Genomic DNA, 19983 nt, shown 5'->3' on the forward strand with positions numbered 1-19983 from the left:
ACCCGAAGTTTTCTCGCCGCCTCGTCCCCGTTCGGGGAGGGCACGGCGAGGACGAGATCCTGCAGCCTCCCGGCGCGGCTCCTCGCTGCCCACCGGGGCACAGCCCGCCCACGGCCGGCCCGGGCCCGGGGCGGGGAGCGGCGGGGAGCGGCGGGGAGCGGAGGGGAGCGGAGGGCCCCGGGGCGCGCCCACCGCCCCGCCCCGGCCGCCGCCCCCGCGCTGCCGCCTGGCAGGGCGGCGGGTGCCGCGGGAGCTGCTCGGTGCCGCCGCCGCCCGGGAGGGAGGTTATGTAAGGGGGGAGGGAGGCGGCGGGAGGAGGAGCAGGACGGCTCTCGCCGCCGTGCAGCCGCCGTGCAGCCGCAGCCAGCCGGGGCGGCCGCATGTGCGAAGTGGGGACGCGGCCGCCGCTGGCCGCCGAGCGCGGGGAGCCGCCCGGGGGTGCCGCCGCCGCCGCCGAGAGGTGCCGAGACATGGGGTGAGTCCGCCGGGCCCCGGCCCCGCGGGGGCACCGCGTCCCGCCCCGGCCCCGCCGCAGGTGCGGAGCGGGGAGAGCGCTGCCGCCCGGGAGCGCTCCCCAGAAGCGGCGTTTTATATCGTGATTGATCATTGACGCCCGCTCGGGAGCGGGCTCCCGGCCGAGCCGCCGGCGGAGCGGGCACACCGGCGGCAAAATCCCCGCTGGAATGAGCGGGGAGGAGCTCGGGGTGTCGCGGAGCGGGGGCTGGTGCGGGGCCGGGGGTCCGGTCCCTGACCGAGCGGCTGCGGGATGTGCAGCGAGTTCATTGTCAGATGTTCCACGCGCTGGTTCAGCGAGAGCTCTGGCTGCTGGAGGCACACGGTAAACTTGCCTGAATTGTGCCAGCTGGTCCCTAATTTGTGGAAATATTTTTCCCTTTTTGAATTTTTTTAGCATGCCAGAAGTCTCTGACCACGTGTGATGACCTCTTAGAGAATTCAGCTTGGTCTTTCCAAAAATTAGTCCCGTGTTTTTGCTATCCTCTAACTTACATGAGGGGACAAAAGCCAAATGCTGGCATTTGGGCAATTTGTGAATTAAATATCAGGGAACACAGGTTAAGGTTATGCCTTTGGCTTGAACTATATATAGATTTGAGATCCTCTCGACCAGAATGTCTTGGGGGATTCCAAACCCACACATTTAATTTACTTTATTTTTATCCTATTATGTTCTCTTATACCTTTTCCTTGCCTCTCCTCACCCTCCTGTGGTAAGGAACTGTTCCTCAGTTTCTGAGCTTCCTCTGCTGCTTTCAAGTGTCCAAATTCCTGCTATAGATTTGCTGATTGTTGTCAAAGACATATAGTTTGAGAATATATGGATAAATAATGAATTAAAGTGACGTGCACATGTCCGAATTTGATACTCAGGAGTACTGAATAGAAGTACAGGGGCAGAGGGAAAACAAGATCTAAGTGAGTATCTTCCCATGTTCCTCCTCAGGATTAGAGGGGACTCACCTGCTTCTTAATTATGTAGAGTTTCATTGGAAAATAAAAGAGAAACTGTCCTTGGGGTTGGAACAAGAAGTATTGAAACCTGCCTGGAGCAGCACTGCCCTGCAGAGTCCAGGATGGTCACAAACATCCATCCATGGGAAACTTGCCTCTGCCACTACCTGCGTGTCTCTAAAGGCAAATGTTTCAGTTGCTGTCATTTTTAACCATTTCCATACTGGTAGATGAGTTTAGCTGTGGCTTGGAGAGAGTTGAGGGGAAGGTCACAGTGGTCCCCCACCCTTTCTGTCAGTCAGTTGTAGTTCTGGGCTCCGTGTGGTCCTGCTCTGCCTCCGGGGTTGTTCAAGCTGCGAAGGACTTTGGCTGCAAAGGCTTTTGAGAGCTCTGGTTCTGCTCCTGTCTGTGCTGCTACAAGCAGTGTCAGATCATGCAGACTTGTACAGGGAGCAGGCGTTCACCAGTCTACTTCAATACCCTGATTTAATGTGTTTCTCAGTCATTGCAGTCTTACGCTGGTGCACGTGAGATCAAGCTCCCAGTGTCGTTCATTCCCCAGGTTTCAGCGTGGGTTGTGCCTTCTCTTGCACTCTGTAAAAAGTTCAGATAAGGTGTTTGGTGAATATGCATTTTCCCAGTGTGTCGCATCAGTGTCTTGCCATTCACCTTTCTGATGCAGAGAACTTGGAAGCACATTTGTGATAGCATTACTGCAATTGGGGCTTAGCACACATGACACAGGAGCACCTCCCAGTTTTCTTCCGGTTCCATCTGTGCTGCAAATCCTTCTCCTCTGCATGCTACAGCTTTTCCTTCTGTGAAATGTGCACCTCCACACTCACGTGTCTTTGTGAAGCAGGTTGTGGTCAGAACACAGAGCTCAGCCATTCTTACTTGGATGAATATATTTTGGCCCAGACATTCCAATGGGATTTGCTTCCTGGGCACATTTTGGTGTCACATATGGGGCATGTACTCATAGAAATTGTGACAATGACTTGATTCTTAGTTCTTAAAGTATTTTTTCTTTTGCTTCCTTTTTTCTTTTTCCTGGGGGTGACCATTGCTAATGATTTATTTAAATGCTGCCTATGGATCTGGCAGTGACTGATGGTGCTATGAAACCTGATACAGCTACTTGAGCTTAGCAAAGCAAAGCTATTTAAATTGCTTATTAGCTGTGAGCTGAGCTATTTAAACTGTTGGTTTAGTTCAACTTACTAGGCAGCAAGGTAGTGTCAAGTTTTACCAAAGCAGTTCACATGTTTTTAAAAAATCCTCATGCCTGTAATACAGGGGATATGAAAACAACGTTGTAAAAAAGGGACCGGAAAAAAAATCTGCTCCAGTGTCCATAAAATCAATGTGAAAGTTGCTGCTGACTGAAAACCACTGTATTTTGGTCAAGCCACTGTTAAGAATCTCACTGGACAAATGTCTGTTTTAAAGGGAATGAATCTTTTCCCTAATCACTTCTTTCTTCTACCCAGCATATCTGATAGCTGCTGTTACCTCAATCCTCTCAGAGCTTAAACTTCAGCTATTTGAAAACCACAATGTAACACATTTCCAGCTGTAGAAATCTGTGTCTGAAAACACCTCCTGCTTTGTCTCTTGCTGTTGCAAGCCAAGGGCTGACACAATCAAGGAAGTGTCTCTGATGTTAGTGGGCTGTACCTACTCATCTAATAACTGTGGTCTGACTCAGTGTGACCTCAGTTTAAGCAGTCCAAGTTAAATTTACAGTTATAAGGATGCTTGAGGTTTTGGTATTAGCTGATTTAAGAAGTTGCTGGATAGCTGTTTCATCTCCGCCTAAATTCTTTTATTATTTTCATTGCTGTAGTATCTTTGTATTTCCTTATCTATCCATTACAAATAATTTCCGTTATGAGGTGTGTGACAAGTATCCAGTTTGGATTAGACCTTTAAATCTCTTGACTGCTGAAGCTGTTATTTATATTATCTATTGGATTAAAACTCAATCAATTTAAATACCCTCAGGCATTAAAATTGTATTTTAATTCTGTTTTATAAGTCATATCAAAATAACAATCAGGCCTCTGAGTGTTAGAAATTATTGCAGAAAGCTGCACAACCATGTCGAAATGTGTGCTATACAGGTTAATGTATATGTTATGATATAGATTATAATGTTATGAACTAGTTCACAGCACACCTTTATTTTGGCTGACATCATATGTCTTCTCTTTGCTGCTTCCTCAGGGGCTAGTGGGGTAGTTTAGTCCCCTCCAGCTGGGATCCATCCATACCTCTCCAGGTGAGCTTTGAGCCAAGCACCAGGAAGTTTGCAACAGGCAAATTTCCTAGCCTGGATCAGGCAATGAAGTAACCTCATCTTAAGGAGATTGGTCTCTTGAACAAAACTCTGTTCCCCCTGTGATATATTCATGAAAAGGTAAATGGGGTTGTATTATGTTGGCCATGTGTGATGTTTTTATTATGCACTGACATTTAAGAGATCAGGAAAGTCTGCCTTGCTCTCCTCCCTTCTGCTGTCAGCAGTACTAATGTCCATTGGCCAACACATGGCTTTATCTGGGGAGTAAAAGGCAAAAACTAATGTGAGGATGAGGAATGAAGGAGATAAACGAAGCAGAAGATGTGATGAAGCTCGTGTCATAGGAAGACAGTAATTTTGGAGGGTGTTCACTTTCTGGTACCAGCAGTACTTTAGAAACCATGGTGATAAGCTTTGCCTGAGAAGCTCTGTGGCAGGGAATAGTGTTGTTGCAGAGGAAATTCACCTTGGCTTTTGTCCAGCTCTCACTGAAATCCACGGGAGTCTCTCGCTGCCTGCCTCCAAAGTTTGGCCAGGCCATCTGTCAGGGAAGGGCAGACCCTGGGAGTGGCAGGCAGAGAAGGGCACCTGGCTGTCACTGCAGTCTGGGGTCCCTCAAAGCAGGGCTGGGACAAGAGTGTGCCTGAACACAGCTGAGTTGGTGCTGTCAACTCAGGGACGTTTTTTGATATTTTAAGGTCAGCAGCTTCAGTTCGGTCCCCAGCATAGCTCAGGGGGGCAGATTATATCCAGCTGGTGGTGGTTTTGGTGTTGAAGGAGAGGACTGAGGTCTGGTGGATGCTGAGGCCGTTCATCTCATGGTTTTTGAAGCAGCTGGCTGGGGGGGCTTCATTCTTCACAGCCTTGGTTCCTAACATAGCTATTTCCATTTTGTTGGGTAGATATAAATGGATGTGATTCTGACCTGGAGAATACTGTGTCTGTGTACAAATACAGGTGTCTGTACAAAAATCAGTGGTAAAATCAGGTCCAGAGAACTCAGTGTTCTGGAGCAGTATTTGGGTTCACTGAAATGATGGGGAAACTCCATTGACCTCAATCGTGTGTAGTCCCTTGCTTATGTTGAAGTCATTTATGTAAGGTTAGTGAGGCAGGGAGCTTGGTGGGGCAGGTGGAAGAGGAAAAACAGAAAGACCAAATAGCTAGGTCCTTGTAACAATTCGTGTGTGCGTAGAGTTTTGGTGTGGTTGTATTCAGGCGAGTGAACAAACCTGTTACAGTGTTTTGTCCAAGTGACTTCGCCTCTCACAACTATGTGAGGAGTTCATGGCACTGCAGACAGATGCACATAACTGAATTTATAAGGTCTGCTACAGATAAGTTCACCAAATTACGAGAGGAGAAATCTGTCTGTACCACAATTAGTTTGAGCGTTATGCTGCAAATTTCTCAGGCGTTTTGCTCATGTAAGCTATGCGGTAGGAAGAGTGGACAGAAAGAAAACTTGATGCCAAGAGTCATCATAGTTAAGTTGTTTTCATCTGCTAGCCTAATTAATTACCACTGTTAATTTAATTATCACTTGAGAAAAATCTTATAAATAAAATATTCTCCACAAAGCTGGGATGTCCCTGAAGCCCTTCTCTCTATTTGAAAAGAGAATGGTGAGTAGGTCTCCTGATAGCAAAGGCATAATTTGAAATGTTAAAAAGAATTATTTGATGTTCAGTTCCTTTAAACTGAATCTTTTTTAACTGATCCAGGATGTGATCAAGTGTCTCAAACTGTTCAAACATATTCCCAGCATGACTAAACCAGACAGAGGACAGTGAGTTTGCTGAGAATCCAAGAACAAGGGCATCAGCCTGGTTTTGCATCTAGATTTTCTACTGCTGTGTATTCATTTTACTCATTCATTTGGCTCTGTTGTTCAGTGCCTAAGATAAATAGCCTCACCTGTGAATGTACACTTAGGGATGTGTAAGCATTTTAAATCAGCTGTTGGTTTTCCTGTTGACTTTGTGATAGGGTGTGTGCAGAATGGGAAAGTCCTCATTCCTCAAGGTTGCTACATGGTCAAATCTCTGTCTGCTTTCACCTTGATTGCTCTCCTTCGCCTTCTGCACTCTGTGCACTGCAAATCCAGCGTGCAACTGCTTTATCCTGTGATTTGGTCATGGCTCTGTAGGATGTAAATGTGCTCAAAGGAACATATTTCAGATATGTTTCTCTGATAACTTGGCTGTACACTGTAAATAGCTGATGATTGTGTTCTTAAACCTCAGAATGTGACAAGGGCACTGCCTTCAAACGAAGACAGGAAGTGTTTAAGCTTGAGCATTAAAGAAGCCCTTTTAATGGCAAGAGCAATTAGGCAGGGAATAGACAATTAGTATCTGGGAAGGTTGCTGCTGCGCCACAGCCACGCAGCACCCAGCACAGGTTAGGGCTGCTGTGAGTAGGGCTTGTGTAATACACACGCATGCAAAATGTGCAAGATGAGATTGGATGATGCGGTTGATCTTTGATTGTATTTTTGGTGACACATCCTAGCTGCTCTCTGCCTGTTTGTAAGAGAAATCTGCCCGCTGCTGCCGGCTCGGGTGCTCTGTGCTGAGCTCATGTGTGACACGAGGAGCTGGCTGCTTACTCCTCATTGACGTAGCAACTATTAGAGGCTGTTGGACCCTCTGCATCACTTGGAATTGCTTCGTAATGGTAATTTTGCCACTGGGGTCAGGATTAAAATGAAGATAATATTTTAAATAATTGATGCTCGAGGCGTTTTTGGATTTGTTTAAAAAAAAATGGATGTTGCTGGCTGACATCAGCAAGCGGGACAGCCTGCTTAATGACTCATAGGGGAGCAGGAGGCTCTGCTGTGTAGGTGTTCTAGGATTTGTGGGCTTCATGTATGAAGGCTAGCAAGAGCTTTAGCTGCAAAACAACAGTGGCTTTATCATGGAGCAGGAGTGTGCAGGTTTGAGACAAGGGAACGAGGGAAAAGAGGGTGATGGAGGTGTGAGCAGCAGTGAGTGATGCTTACTGTGCAAACCTGTTCCCTTCAGTGCAGCATCCTCCTTTCCTGCCTCCTCCATGCACTGATCTGATTTTATTTATTTGACGTGACTTATCAAAATGCAAGATTGTAAAAATTCCTGAAGGGACAAATTGTTTCCTTTCCATCTGGAAGTTTCACTGCAGCCTACAGGATTTAGAAACTCTAACCCTTCTGTGATTCAGAAAGAAAATTTCTGTAGAAGTTGCACTTTCCTGCCTATGCATCAAGAGGCCTGGGAGAGCCCTCCAGAGCTGCCAGTGTTGTTCCCCATTAGCATTTTCATTATAATAATAATAATAATCCTGCAACTGCATTCTTATCAGGCAACGTTTAGTACCTCAGTGCAGCAAGACAGCAAAGACCTCTGTGAATACTTTTAAAAATATATAGCCAGCTTGCAAAATATTTTTTCCTAAAGCTGCTTTTGCTTGTACTGAGGATCTTTCCTTGTGCAACTGTGAAATGGTGCTGTATGAGTGCTTACTGAATAAATACTTGTTGTTTGCTTAACGCTTTGCAGGAGATTCTCCTCAGATATGGAACCACTGTATTTCTTGGGGGGGAAAAAAATACAAAATTTTAATCTTGCTTGGCTCTGAAAGGAAATCTTAATTTTATATGTGGAAGTGTAAGCATTTTATTTTTGGTATACAATTACTTATTGTTTCATCCCTGGAAGAAGGACAGTGTAGCCAGAGCTGGGGAATATTCAAAGCTTTTCCTTTTGAAAGGTAATACTTCAAGATGTACAGTCTCCCCTCATATTAATTGTGTTGCAATGACTGACTCAAGTTCTTTGCTGTTGGTGAGTTGCTCTGTAATTTGTAACAGCAACACTTTGTTGTTGCCTTTGTTTCATTCCCTGGTTTTATCAGGCTTTTGTATTGCAGCTTCCCACAATGAATCTGTGGCACACATCTAAAATGTCTCTCTGCAGTTGTTTGTGGGAACATACAATGTTTTGTGATATTGAAAATGTTCAATAAGAGCATTTGAAAATAGGTGGAGAAGTTCTCTGAGATGAGAAATGCAGAATGTCCCCAGCCAGCACTCAGGGCTGTGCTGGGGCACTGAGCTGCTTGGAGGATGCGTGGGAAATGTGGGGAGAGTCTGACACCTTTTTATCAGTTATTTCACAGATGGTGGTGTCTAAAGATGAGGCAGGAGCTCTATCCTGGTGGGTAGTTCAGACACTGGTGCAAAGATGGCAACAGCAGAGTTGTCCCTGTGTCCCCCAACCACCCCAAATCCTACAAATCACATGGATAAGTTTGTATGAATTACAGATTTAAAACTTGTTCTGTGCCTCCAAGTGGCAGATTTGGCTTGCAAAGTGCTGCTGATGATTGCCTTTGGAGGCTCCTACCTTTTGGGATGGAGCAGTTTCTGGTGTGCAGGATGATGTGATGCTAATCCTGAAGGTGATGTTGTCAGTCCCTATTAGCATAACTTTCTCCCAGAGCTGTCAGTCTCTGTGGATTATTCTTCTGCTATGTTGCAAGTCCTGATGTGGAACTGGGATTTTACAACTTGAGAGCCACAAGGTGGTCAGTTTAATCTCCTTCCACCTTCATACAAAAGAGGAGGTCTAGCCACTTCACCCACTCTCTTTAACATAGTATATATGTAGTTCCCTTTTTTCACTTTTTTTTTTTCCTCTCGTAATGTTACATGTGCTAGGTCTGTGTCTTGTGTGGTCTGTACATAGGATGTACCTAAGCACTGCCCTTCCAAGTAAAGTCTCTATTTCTTACACTCTCATGTGGTCCAAACCCTTGATAAAAAAAACCCAAAAGCTGAAATACTCCTCCCTAATTTGCCAGGAGCTTTCTGCTCAGACAGGACAGAAAGTGGACAGTGCTCATGGGCAGAGTATACCGTAAGGTCACAATTGTTGCCCTTGGGTAAGGAGGAGATAAAATTGTCTTTGCACTCAGTTCATGTTCATGTTAAATTTGGTGACTGGCATAGCAGTCCCCTCTCATCCAGCTGCAATTGGGACAAATTTATTCTTTTAGGAAACTACATCTCCTTTATTATTTCATAAAACTTAACAGCACACAGGTGAATAAGAACTCTCTCTTTTCATTCTATTTTATGTTTGACAGCTGTTTGTCACTTGCATAGTCCATTACAGGAGATAATTTTCTGTTGCCTGTTGTTTATAGAGGCATTCCTCATAAACTTGTATTTAAAGTGTCCTCTAAAAATGCTCATTCATAAAAACCTATCTAATTTGGTTTGTGGTCCTTTTCAAGAAGAACAGAAACTGGCTTGACTGAGAACAGGGATCTGTCGCTTCACTACACCCACCCAAATTCAAGGGAATGGAGTTGAAAGCTTCAGTCTGTAATCTCAGTTACAATGAAACACAATAGCTGTGAAGCAAGGACCAGATCCCACGCTCCAGTGAGGAAATTGTTGGTTTAGGAGTTATTTGGGGTAGATGGGGAGGCTGCTCATCTCCCAGGCAGATCTAGAAGTGTTTCTGTGTCCATGTTTGCCTGGAGAACTTTTCCTCTCTGTGCCTCTTTCACCTTCCTGTGTGCTTTGGAGCAGGGGAATGAGTATTTGTGCACAGTGTGAAATTCCGCTTTGTCTTTTGAGAGCCCTGAAGGACAAATGATGTCTTTAAAGTTTCTGTGTAATCCTCCAAGACTTTCCCCAGACAGAAGGTTCTGAGCATGTGTTTTCTGAAACCTTCAAAATTGCACATTATGGGAGATGCATCAGCTTTCAAGGACGTGGTAGTGTGCAGCCTGATGCTCCTAGCAATCTCTCTCGCCCTGTTTTTCCTCCCCAGACTTTTCTGCAAAGCCTGTGGTTTTGGAGAGGGCTGTGGGGACAACTTCCTTCATTAGCTGGACCTAAGCCTGGGGTAAACACCTCTCCTGTGGTTGTGGTTACTTGCTTTTCCCTCTACAGGGAAGGTCTGTTCTGAATTTTTCAGCCGCAGAGAAATAATCCTGCATGCGTATTGTTCAGATCTTTGCAAGAACTTTTCGATTGAGTTAGAAATTAGCATTTCAAATTCTATGGGGGAGAAGTTGCCAGAGTTTTTTATATTTTAAGCTTAGAGTTTGGAAAGGAATCAAAATATCTAATCCACTTTGCATTCCCTGCTTGGTCTTTCCTCCCTGCCTTATGAATTGGCATCCTTGTCCTTTGGAAGGAGAGCAATATTGTGCAACTCTATATGGCTTCTCTTGTGAAATACCAAAGTAATATTGCAGTGATCTCCAACACCCTTCCCAATAACTGCTAAATTAGCACAAGTGACATGAGGTTGTACTGGAAAGAGTTTATGCTCATCAGCTGCTTTGAAGGATGACGTCTGAATTATTGGCCAGAAGATAAAATAGACACGCAACCGCTGGGAATGATTTGGGACAGTTCAGTGATGTCTGTTATTCCATAAAAGAGCAGATGATTTCCATGAGTTAGACAGGTGGTCCAGACTTTGCACCTTGGAGTTAAGTTACTTTTCCCCTCTTCCTTTTCTTTTTCCACCTCCTTTTTGACACTTCTCCTTCCCCTGTAGTGATGTTGGAGCTGCTGCTGCTGCCTGGGGGGACAGCCTGGCCGGAGCCCAGGGTGGCAGCAGCTCCAGACCCGGGTCAGTGTTGGCTGGGAGGCACATGGAAAAACACAGGGCTAGTCTGTGCTGTCTAGGGAGAAATGGGCAACTGATATGTTCTTTTGCTGCCTTTCAGGGGTAGTAAAGGCTTCCTTAAAACACCTGTATTTAGGGAGAGCTGCAAAAGAGGCCTTAAAAATGAAATCAGTTTAATACTTTGGGTGCTAAAGTGTGAATGTGTGAAAAGCATAGTAAGAATTTCTCACCAGTTGGCACCTTGTCCTCAGTGGCTGAGCAAGTACTTGATCCATTCTGCATACCAACACCAGGCATTAATTTTAGATCACAGAGACCATGAAGAGTGCAGTTTCCAGCTCTTGACTTGCTGTTATTTTACTTACGGCAAATAGGGAAAACTGATACTTGAACTTTTTTCACCCCCAGCAAGGGAGGTGGTTATTTCCACTAGCAAGGACTTTCCTATCATGAAAGTGCATGCAAAACAAATTACTGCACAACACAAAACATTATTTTCAATCCTATTTTAAAACAAACAAATGTTCAGAATTTTGTTCTGAAAGCGAAGCAAAAAAATAATTTAACTTGTGTGATATGGGTTTATTATTCTAGCGTAAACTTCTGTGGAGAATCTGAGCTGATTTTGCACACATTTGTTTGGTATAAATGAGCAGTAACTCAGAGCAGAGGAGGAGCAGGTCTCCTGTGTGTGTTGTCCCGTTGTTCTGGAGGGTGAATTGGGTGCTGTGTAAATCTCAGGACAGGCTGTGTCAGCTGGGTGTGCTCCACGCACTCTACAATGGTTACAGCCTTGGCAGTGAGCAGGGTGAGCCTCTGGTCACTGTTCAGCTGGTTTGATCTGTTTCACAGGATTGCTGGGGTGTAGTTCTGTCCCCTCCCAGTTGATTTCTGTTTTGGGAGGAGGCACGGAGGTAGCAAAATGCATTTAGTGCATGTATAGTCATAGAACAGTTTGGGTTGGAAGGCACTTTAAAAAGCATTTAGTTCTAACCTCTCTGTCATGGGCAGGGACGTGTTCCACTAGACAAGGTTTCTCAGAGCCTCATCCAACCTGGCCTTGAACACTTTCAGGGATGGAGCAGCCACAACCTCTCTGGGCAATCTGTGCCAATGCCTCACCAACCTCACAGGGAATAATTTTTTCCTATCTAATCTAAACTTGACCTCTTTCAGTTTAAAGCTGTTCCCCCTTGTTCTTTCACTACATGTCCTTGTAAAAAATCCTTCTCTAGCTCTCCTGTAGCCCCTTTAGGTACTGGAAGGCTGAAAACCCAACTCTTCCAGCCTGTCTCTAGATGAGAAGTGCTCCATCCCTCTAATCATCTGTGTGTCCTCCTCTGGACTCACTCCAGCAGCTTTGTGTCCTTCTTACACTGGGGGACACAAACCTGGATGCAGTAGTCCAGGTGGGTCTCACGAGAGCAGGTCAGAGGGGGAGAATCACCTCCCTTGACCTGTTCTTGGGATGTAGCCAGAATATGGTTGGCTTTTTGGGCTGCAGGTGCACAGTGCTGAGTCAGTCCTACTCCAGAGATCCTGTGTTCAGGGTTTGGGCAGTCCTCCACTGGATTTCCAGCAGGAAGGGTTGGGTATACAGCTACCTTTAAAAGTAGGACAATAACTTCAGTATCTTTTCAACCAGAGAGAAGAGAAGAGAAGGAATGAGAAATACGAGGAAAAGGCAGTGTGTGTCTCAGCGCTGCCAGCTCCTAGGGCAGCCAGCAGAGAGTGGCACGAAGCAGGGGCCATGCAGAACAGCTGAAACGAGGCAGGCTGTGCCCTGTGCTCACAAAGCCCTGAGCTCCAGCTGAGGGCCCAGCACGCAGCCGGCTCCATCAATAACCGCGATCCCCGCGGGCCCTGGAGCCTGCGCCGAGCCGGAACCCTGGGAGAGAGCCCAGCCCCAGCGTGCCCGCCCAGCCGAGCCCATTGGTCTTGTCTTTGTTCACAGAAAAATTATTTTAGATCATCTCCTCGTTTTAAACATTTGGTAAGTGTTAATATACTTTCAGCTCGGTGGAAATAATCACCATATGGCTGTAAGATCTGCCATCTGTCCAGAGACGCTGGAATACAATTAGTCCATGTAGTCCATTTATCAATCTATAAGTGACAATATTCACAGTCCTGGCAACTTGGGCTGCTGACAGAATCAGCACTTGCATAGGCCTACCTGTCTGCCCTTATTACATCAATATATAAATGAGATGGAAAAAATCCCATCATTCAGCTGTGTCCTTCACCCTTGACAGAAAGGAAAAAAGTCTGTAGTAGTGTAAATGAGACTGAGGAAATGGTCTGCCTTAATTTTTGTAGTACTAATTGGATTTTTTAATGTCTAGTAGACTTTAATTTCTTAAAGCAAAGCCAGATTTATGTGCAGTCTTTCAATCAAGAAATACCAGTAGGACAGAGTGTATCACAGGCAAAAAGAAAAATTATGTCCTCTCTTATTTTATTAATTTCCAAGACACAAAAAGCTAAATACTACAAACATGAAAAAAGTCATTGTTAGCATCATACAGTTAGGAATGTATTTCCAAAGTTTCTTATTTAACTTGAGAAAAACAAGGAGAGAGTTCTTTAGCAGAGTGAATATATTTTTTTAAAAGGTCAAGGCCTTTTGGTTTTAAAGCTGTTAATGGTTTGACATTATAAGGGTTCTGACTTTTCAGTGCTCCTGCCAATCTTTCCCCTGGCCTGTGTCCTAGCCTGGCCCCTCAGGACTGGCACCTCCTTAAAACTGGGGTTAGATTTGGAATAGCTAATGCATATCCAGAAAATAATTTGAATGTTTTACTTGGTTTTGCATATTACCCAAACTCATCTTGCATAATAAGTTTATAAAAGGCATGTGTGTTGTGTTTTGTTTATTCTACAAATTTTCAGCCAGCCCACACTAATTTTTGAGACTCTGCTGACAGGAAAATGTAATTTTTTTGGCATATTTGCTTTTAGCTGTAGTTGTGGAACCTGCATAGCTTGAAAAATGCTGATACTTGAAATTAAATCCTTCCATACCCCACACTTTGTATAACCTGTACGTAACTCACAATGTTGGAGCCACTGACATGCAGAAATCAGAAGTGCCAAGGGAACAGGTCTATGGGGATCACAAATAGGTGGCTTTTGAGGCTCAGGAAGTTTTGGGATAAGTTTCCCCCAATATTATCTGCAAATATGTACACTTTGCAGTGTTATCAGGTTGTAGGGATTTAGTTTTGTGGGGTTTGTGGCAAGGGAAGTGGTGGTTTGGTTTTTTTTTTTTTTGTTTTGTTGCTCATGAATAACCTGTTGGTTAAGTTTTTCAGGTTAGTAGTTCTCTCTGAAACTCAGGAGACTGCCAGAGGATCCTCACTTTTGCACTGGGGCTGCTGACAGCTTTTTATACCAACAAATAATGTACATATCTGAGTTCTGTACTGTAAATCTGACGGCTACAGATGGTGTTATATTTTTAAAGATCAAAGTGAATAAAGTTAGCTTCTAAATGTTTGAAATTTCCTTTGTATTTTTAACTTGAGGCAGAAGAAATGTGTCATCCTGTTATCTTATTGGCTACTAGGAAATACACAGGTGCCAGGATCCGTGTCCCCCAGTTCCTGAGAGCTGCTGCCTGCGTGCAAGCAGCAACCAAGGCACTCTGCCTGTTGATTCTATTAGTCTATTAAAATCACCAGCAAACAGGAATCTGCTTCTTTTCCACTGTCTAATATAAACTGCATTGAGTGGGGCCTGAGGCTGGCTTTAGCCATTCCTCTTTGTGCCCAGCACCTTGCCCTTGCCCAGCTGCAGCTGTGGGGACCCTGGCAGTGAGCACAGGAGCTGTGCTTCCACTGGAACCTCTCTTTCCTGTTTTTAATGCACTGCCTTTGTTCCTTTTGACCACATTTGGTGATTTTTGTCTTCTGCATCTAGAAGGAGGCTGGTAGGATCAAATCCATTTAAACATGGCAGTGCTGTTGCCAGCCTGGTGGTGCTCTCAGCAGAGACAAGGCAATACACGTGCTGAAAACCCAGTGTGGGCATTGCTTTGCATCTTTCTAATCTCTTACAGTGCAAATCGCTTATCCTTTAATTACTTTTCATTTTTGCACCCCTCAGTTTCATTAAAGACATGCAGCCTTGTATGAAAGCATCTGTTGGTAGCCTTTCCCTTGCAGTCTCATGGAGTGCTCAGACCTGAGGGTGTTGTCACCCCAGGTGCTGTGGCAGCGTGTCCCAGCACAGGGCACAGCTGTGTCCTGCCCGTGCTGCTGGCACGTGGTGGTGGCCACCGTGACAAGCGCAACCCTATCGTTTGCTTCTGAGGTTACAGCTGGTAGAATTTCTTATTTGATCCTTCAGGCAGTAGATCAAAAAGAGTTATACAACTTGTTCTTTAAACTGAACTGATTGGCTTTTTTTTTTTTTTTTTTTTTTCTCCCCTAGTGTAAGTGGAAGAAAAGCCTCAGGGGAGAGCATTTGAATAGGGCATGGGAAAGCATATCGATAATTACATGCATGGATTAGTGCACAAAAGCACTCCCCTCCAAGGATCTGCTTAGTGCTGTGGCGTTTGAAATAATGGAGTGTTTAATCATATTATTTTGCAATACTGAGGCTTTGATTACGCCACTGATTGAAATCAGCTTTTCAGATTGCTTTGTGTGAAGATATCCTCATCAGCCATGCAAATTCCTATAGCATGGGAGGAGAAAAGTCATAAAGATGCTGCCCTGGTGGTGTCAGTGGGTTCTACATGCACACACATGGTATTTCACTTCAGTCTTCTGTTTGTAGGTACAATGTGTTTTGATCATATATCCTCTGACATTTAGTCTCTTCATTTTGTAAATAGACATGAAATAGCCTATACAACCTCAAAGTACCCTGAGTCTTCTGTCATGCAGTAGTACAAAGGATTAAAAGTAGTAATAAAGATTCCACTACTGCATTGAAGGAATTTTCTGCTTGTTTATAAATGCAAAATAAATTCCTTCCTAAGGCCAGCTGCATGGGAGAGACTTTGGTCCATGCAGGCATGTCCATGATCCAGAGCTGGGCATCCCCCTGTGCCCTTGGTCTGTGCCAGGATGGAGACTGCAGGGAAGGCACCAGGAGGGAATGTGCTCCTGCTCCTACAGAGCTGCTCTCTCCACTCCAGGGTTTACGCTTTCAATTTACAATGGCATTTCTCCCTGAAATGTTACAATGCAAACATTGTGCCACAGCGGAGGCTGTGCAGAAAGCATTAACTCCCCTGGAGCTGGGGTCAATACAGAGGATGTAATTTTTAACCAATCCAGAGTGATAGGATGACTTTGGGGGCTGTTCACGTGCTGATCCAGCTTCGTTTGTCACGAGGGTGGGAGAGGTGCTGGGTGTACACAGAGTACAAGTGCTTATCCCAATTTTCAGAGTTTGAATTCACGCCTTTGCAAATGGGAGGCTGTGATAACATTACTGAAGTGCAGATTTATGGATCCCCTTTAAATGTCTCCTCAGAAAAGGACTCAGTTACACAACCAGTTTCACACACATGTGCCTCAACTTGTTTTTCTCCAATAAGTAACTTTACCTATGGAGGAGTAGTTCAGGGTCCTCTTAGTTTTTGTCGCTTGTGTATGAGTGTTTATTCACAGTGTCTTGAAAGGTTAATAGACCTCTGGAGATGGCCCCAAAATAAAGTGTGATCTTTCTCAGTGCCCAAGTTAAGCCTTTTAATTTGGATATTGGCTTCATAAAGGCGCAGTGGTGTTGTGAGACCTCACAGATGTTACAGTGATTTTCATACTGAGAGCTTTTGTCCTGAAGATCTATTCTTTTGGATTTACTGAGCCTCAAATCAACAATGAGTTTAATTGATGTCTGTGCTTTTAACAGACAATTCTTTAGCTAGCTAGTTTTATTCTAATTTTTTTTCTGTCTAAGTAACTGGAACTATTATGTTCCCAAAAAATGCAAGAAGCACTTTTGCTAATTGTATTCTGTTGAAATAATAATGCCTGTAAATGAAGAGAGCTAAAAAGATGGATTTTTTTTTGCACAAATTTCATATATTTCTGCAGGTGAGTTGATATAAAATCTAATATCAAGTGGGCACTAGAGAATCATGGCTGGATATCTGAATGAGTTGCATGACCTTGCTCTTGATTAACACTGCTGCCAGATTCAGCACTTCAACCACATCATGAGGATCTTGGTCTGCCTGTAAAATAGGAATTTCTAGAGTGAAAAGAAGGACTTTGAGTAAATTTTATTTCTAACATAGCTGCTTGTTTCTAGTTCTCTCTCTTTTAGGGGCAGTGTAATTTTTGTCCCAGGAGCCTGGGTTTTCCAGAAGTCATTCCCTGTACCTTCCACCCTTTTGGAAGGGAATGCCTCCTGGGAGCACAGGCTTTGACCAGTGAGTACTGACAATGGCACTTTCAGAGGTGCCTCCATGCTTTTATTTTTTTACAGAGAATAAAGAGCAGCAAAACCTGGATGCAATTGTGCCCTGCTAGCCCAGCTCATCACTCTAGGCCAGTTCTCCCATCCCCATTTACAACTGATAGTAAATCCTCCCTCTCTCTCAGCCCTCAGGGTTATGTCTCCATCCTTACAAGTGATTTTTGCTGTGGAAACAAGTGTGAGGAGGAAGGGTTGTTTGCAGTGCAGGACCAATGGGAGCTGCAGGCAGTGCTTTGCAGGCACCCCATCCCACCTTCCTCCACAGTGTGGAGGAGCAGCTGTCAAATGCACTGAGAGCTTCTCTCTGCTCTGTACAGACTATTAATTCTTTTTTGTTGAGTGGTGAATATTCAGCTGTTGATTTAGCCTTTTGAATTCACATAGTCAAAAACTTCCCTGGGTAGATGTGGTATAAAACTGCCCTGCAATGATAGTGATAGCAGAGCTGCAGAGAGGAAATGAGGGGATGAATCTTATTTCCAGGCTTGCTAGTGGCTCTGTTATCCTGGGATGCCATCTCGCTCTCCATGGCTGTTTCCTCAGGTGTAAAATGGAGCTATTACCCACCTGCTCTCCTCATGCTGAGTTTTGCACCCTTGCAAGTTGAAACAGGCTCTCATTTGCTCCACTGGTTGTGTGTGTTGGCAGCCAGCACCAGAACCTGCCTGTGGCAGCTGATGGGATCTGAGTGACCTGGATGAATTAGCACATGGCAATTTGGGAAGGGAATAAACTGCCTGCTCTTGTAATGCCAGTTTGCTGCTACCACATCCAAAAATGCACAGATTTTGTGTCTGCCTCTCCCCAGCTCTGTGTATTGCCTGTGCTGTGACCCCAGCCATGAGCTGGGCAGTGATGGGTGTTGAGGTGACACTATCTCAGGCACTGGGCTGGGACAGCTGAATCTGCTGGGTTTGTAGCACAGGGGGATGAACTTGACTGGAGTGTATGCAGTGAGGTCAGAAGGGGTCCTTTAACTTCATCCTCAGTCATCATCAAGAAACTAATTTGTGTGGCTCTCTTCTTCTGAAGAGATTTGATCCAAGATGGCACAAGTGTTGAATGCATAGAGCTAACAGGTTGGAGGATAATGAACTCTAATTTTTTCTTGGAGCAAAGACTAATATTGCATATAAACTGCAACCACTGTGCTAATTGCTGTGTGTGACACCATGAACTGCAACTTCACCCCACAGCAATTGTGTCTTCATCACAGGCCTACATTTACTTCAATTTTGGTGTTTCAGGGAGAGGAGTTGGTTGGTTTTCAAAGTTTGAAATGCGCATATATATACAAGTGAGTAGAGTAATAAGTAGGTAAACTATTTTTGCAGGTAATTTTTAGGCATCATAACTTGCCTGGACTTTCATCAAGATGAGTATTTCAAATAGGAGAAAAATCTCCATCCATGATCTAAATAAATACAAATGGCACTCCAAACTACTTTATATGTACATAGAGGATTAATTCTTTTCATTGCACATTTCATTTACTGCACAGGCAGCAGTAGCAATGTTCAATCCAAATAACTGTTGGCACAAATTTTATCATGTTGTGTTTAACAAATAGAGTTTTTCGTATCGTGACCAGTGATGGGGGATATGTCACAAAGCAGGATTTTGCATTTGCATCTACTCTTCTTTCTTGAGAGATCCTCATTATCTAATACTTGTTACAGCAAATCACTGCAGATCTGCTGGCACTGTCAGGTATTATAAACTCAATGTGTGCATGATGCTGGGCTGTAGCAGGAGGCACCACGTTCCAAAATCTCCGCGCTGATGTCTGCAGGCATGTGCATCCTCCACCAAATGGCAGATATATGAAGACATGTGCTTTTAAAAATATTTTTACTTCAATTGGTAAATTAGACAGTTAATGCAAAGTTGTCTACAGTCAGGGTGGGGAGAGCATAAATAATCCTGTGCTGTAAACTAGGAATCCTTATCCCAGGAATTTTAAGTGATCTGCTAGTGAAAGTTTTAAAAAAATGTGTAATTAGTGGTTTTGCCTCCAGTGGAGTACCAGATCTCCTGTCACAAGTATACTTGATGTTCCAGATCCTACAAAAATTATTTTGTCCCCATGACTTCATGGTCAGTGCATCCACCTGAGTGCACTGGGCACTCCGTGTGTTTAAACGTGTCTGGGTGCTGATCCCGCAGGCACCCCTGTGGGTCACCATGTTTTATTTACTAGCAAAAAGGATTGCTGCAGTACAGAAGTGTTCACTCACCAGTGCTTTGTTGGGAGCTGGCTCCACATGGCCCCACACGTGGATCCTGGATCTGTGGCTGTCCCAGTGCTGCCCAGCCAGAGCTCGCTGTGTCACAGCTCCATCGGCCACCAGCATCCCGCAGCCTGGAGGATGCTGGCTGCCACTCAGCAAGGACTCTTTACAGCTGAAGTGATTTAAATCACTGGTTGTGCTCATGATTCAAGTGATAAACAAGGAAATTTGAATTAAATAATTTGAACTTTTCCTAAGTGAGAGCTCATTCCCGTTGATTAGGAAGAGTAATACAAAACACATGGCTCGCAGCTAGTCACACACTTGTAAAATTTGGCATGGTTGTATCTTAACCAGAAAGTGATACTGTCTCTCACACAGCTGTGGAGCACTTAGTTAGCTCTAGAATCTCGTGGTTTGCTTTTTAAATTCTTCAGAAAAGGTTAATGACATTAAAGGAGAGTGGTTGTTTTTTTACTTGAGATTTCACTTATATGAAGCAAGGACAGAAATTAAAGGTCGACTGCAATGTGTAAAACCATGACTGGAAAATGGCAATTATATTTATAAAACATACTTGCCATATTTAATAGTAAAAAACATTTTCTGTCTTAAATTGTATTACCAATAAAGAATGATTAGGTGTGATTTTCTGCTTTTCATGTTCAACTTTTCAAGCAGCTTTATTCTGAGCCGTGGATGTTACTGTCAAATTGATTTTTAAACAGTTGGAGTTTTTAAAAGAGTATTTAATCAATCATTAACGACTTTCGTTAAAATTAATGAGATTTTAAATATTCATAAATTCTCTTTGCCTTCATGTGTGGGTCCAAGCCTGGCTGGCAGTGCTGCTGCTCCAGCCTCCCCGGGCAAACTGGCAGCCTCACGGAGCAACCAGCTCACA

At 44.3% G+C, this 19983-nt stretch overlaps 1 protein-coding gene across 4 annotated transcripts in view; it reads left to right on the plus strand.

The window, feature by feature from the left end:
• The first annotated feature begins 226 nt into the window (after nt 1-226).
• Nucleotides 227-19983, plus strand: part of HOMER2 (homer scaffold protein 2) — a 53524-nt gene continuing 33767 nt past the window's right edge. For 2 of the 4 annotated variants that reach the window (XM_058846736.1, XM_058846737.1), the window contains exon 1: nt 227-475. In XM_058846736.1, coding sequence (XP_058702719.1) covers nt 381-475 — 95 coding nt within the window. In that variant the 5' untranslated portion in view covers nt 227-380. The remainder of the gene's footprint in view (nt 476-19983) is intronic. The other 2 variants (XM_058846738.1, XM_058846739.1) reach the window with 2 other exon arrangements.

This window comes from Poecile atricapillus, chromosome 11 (assembly GCF_030490865.1).
Source record: "Poecile atricapillus isolate bPoeAtr1 chromosome 11, bPoeAtr1.hap1, whole genome shotgun sequence".
Classification (NCBI taxonomy): Eukaryota; Metazoa; Chordata; class Aves; order Passeriformes; family Paridae; genus Poecile; species Poecile atricapillus.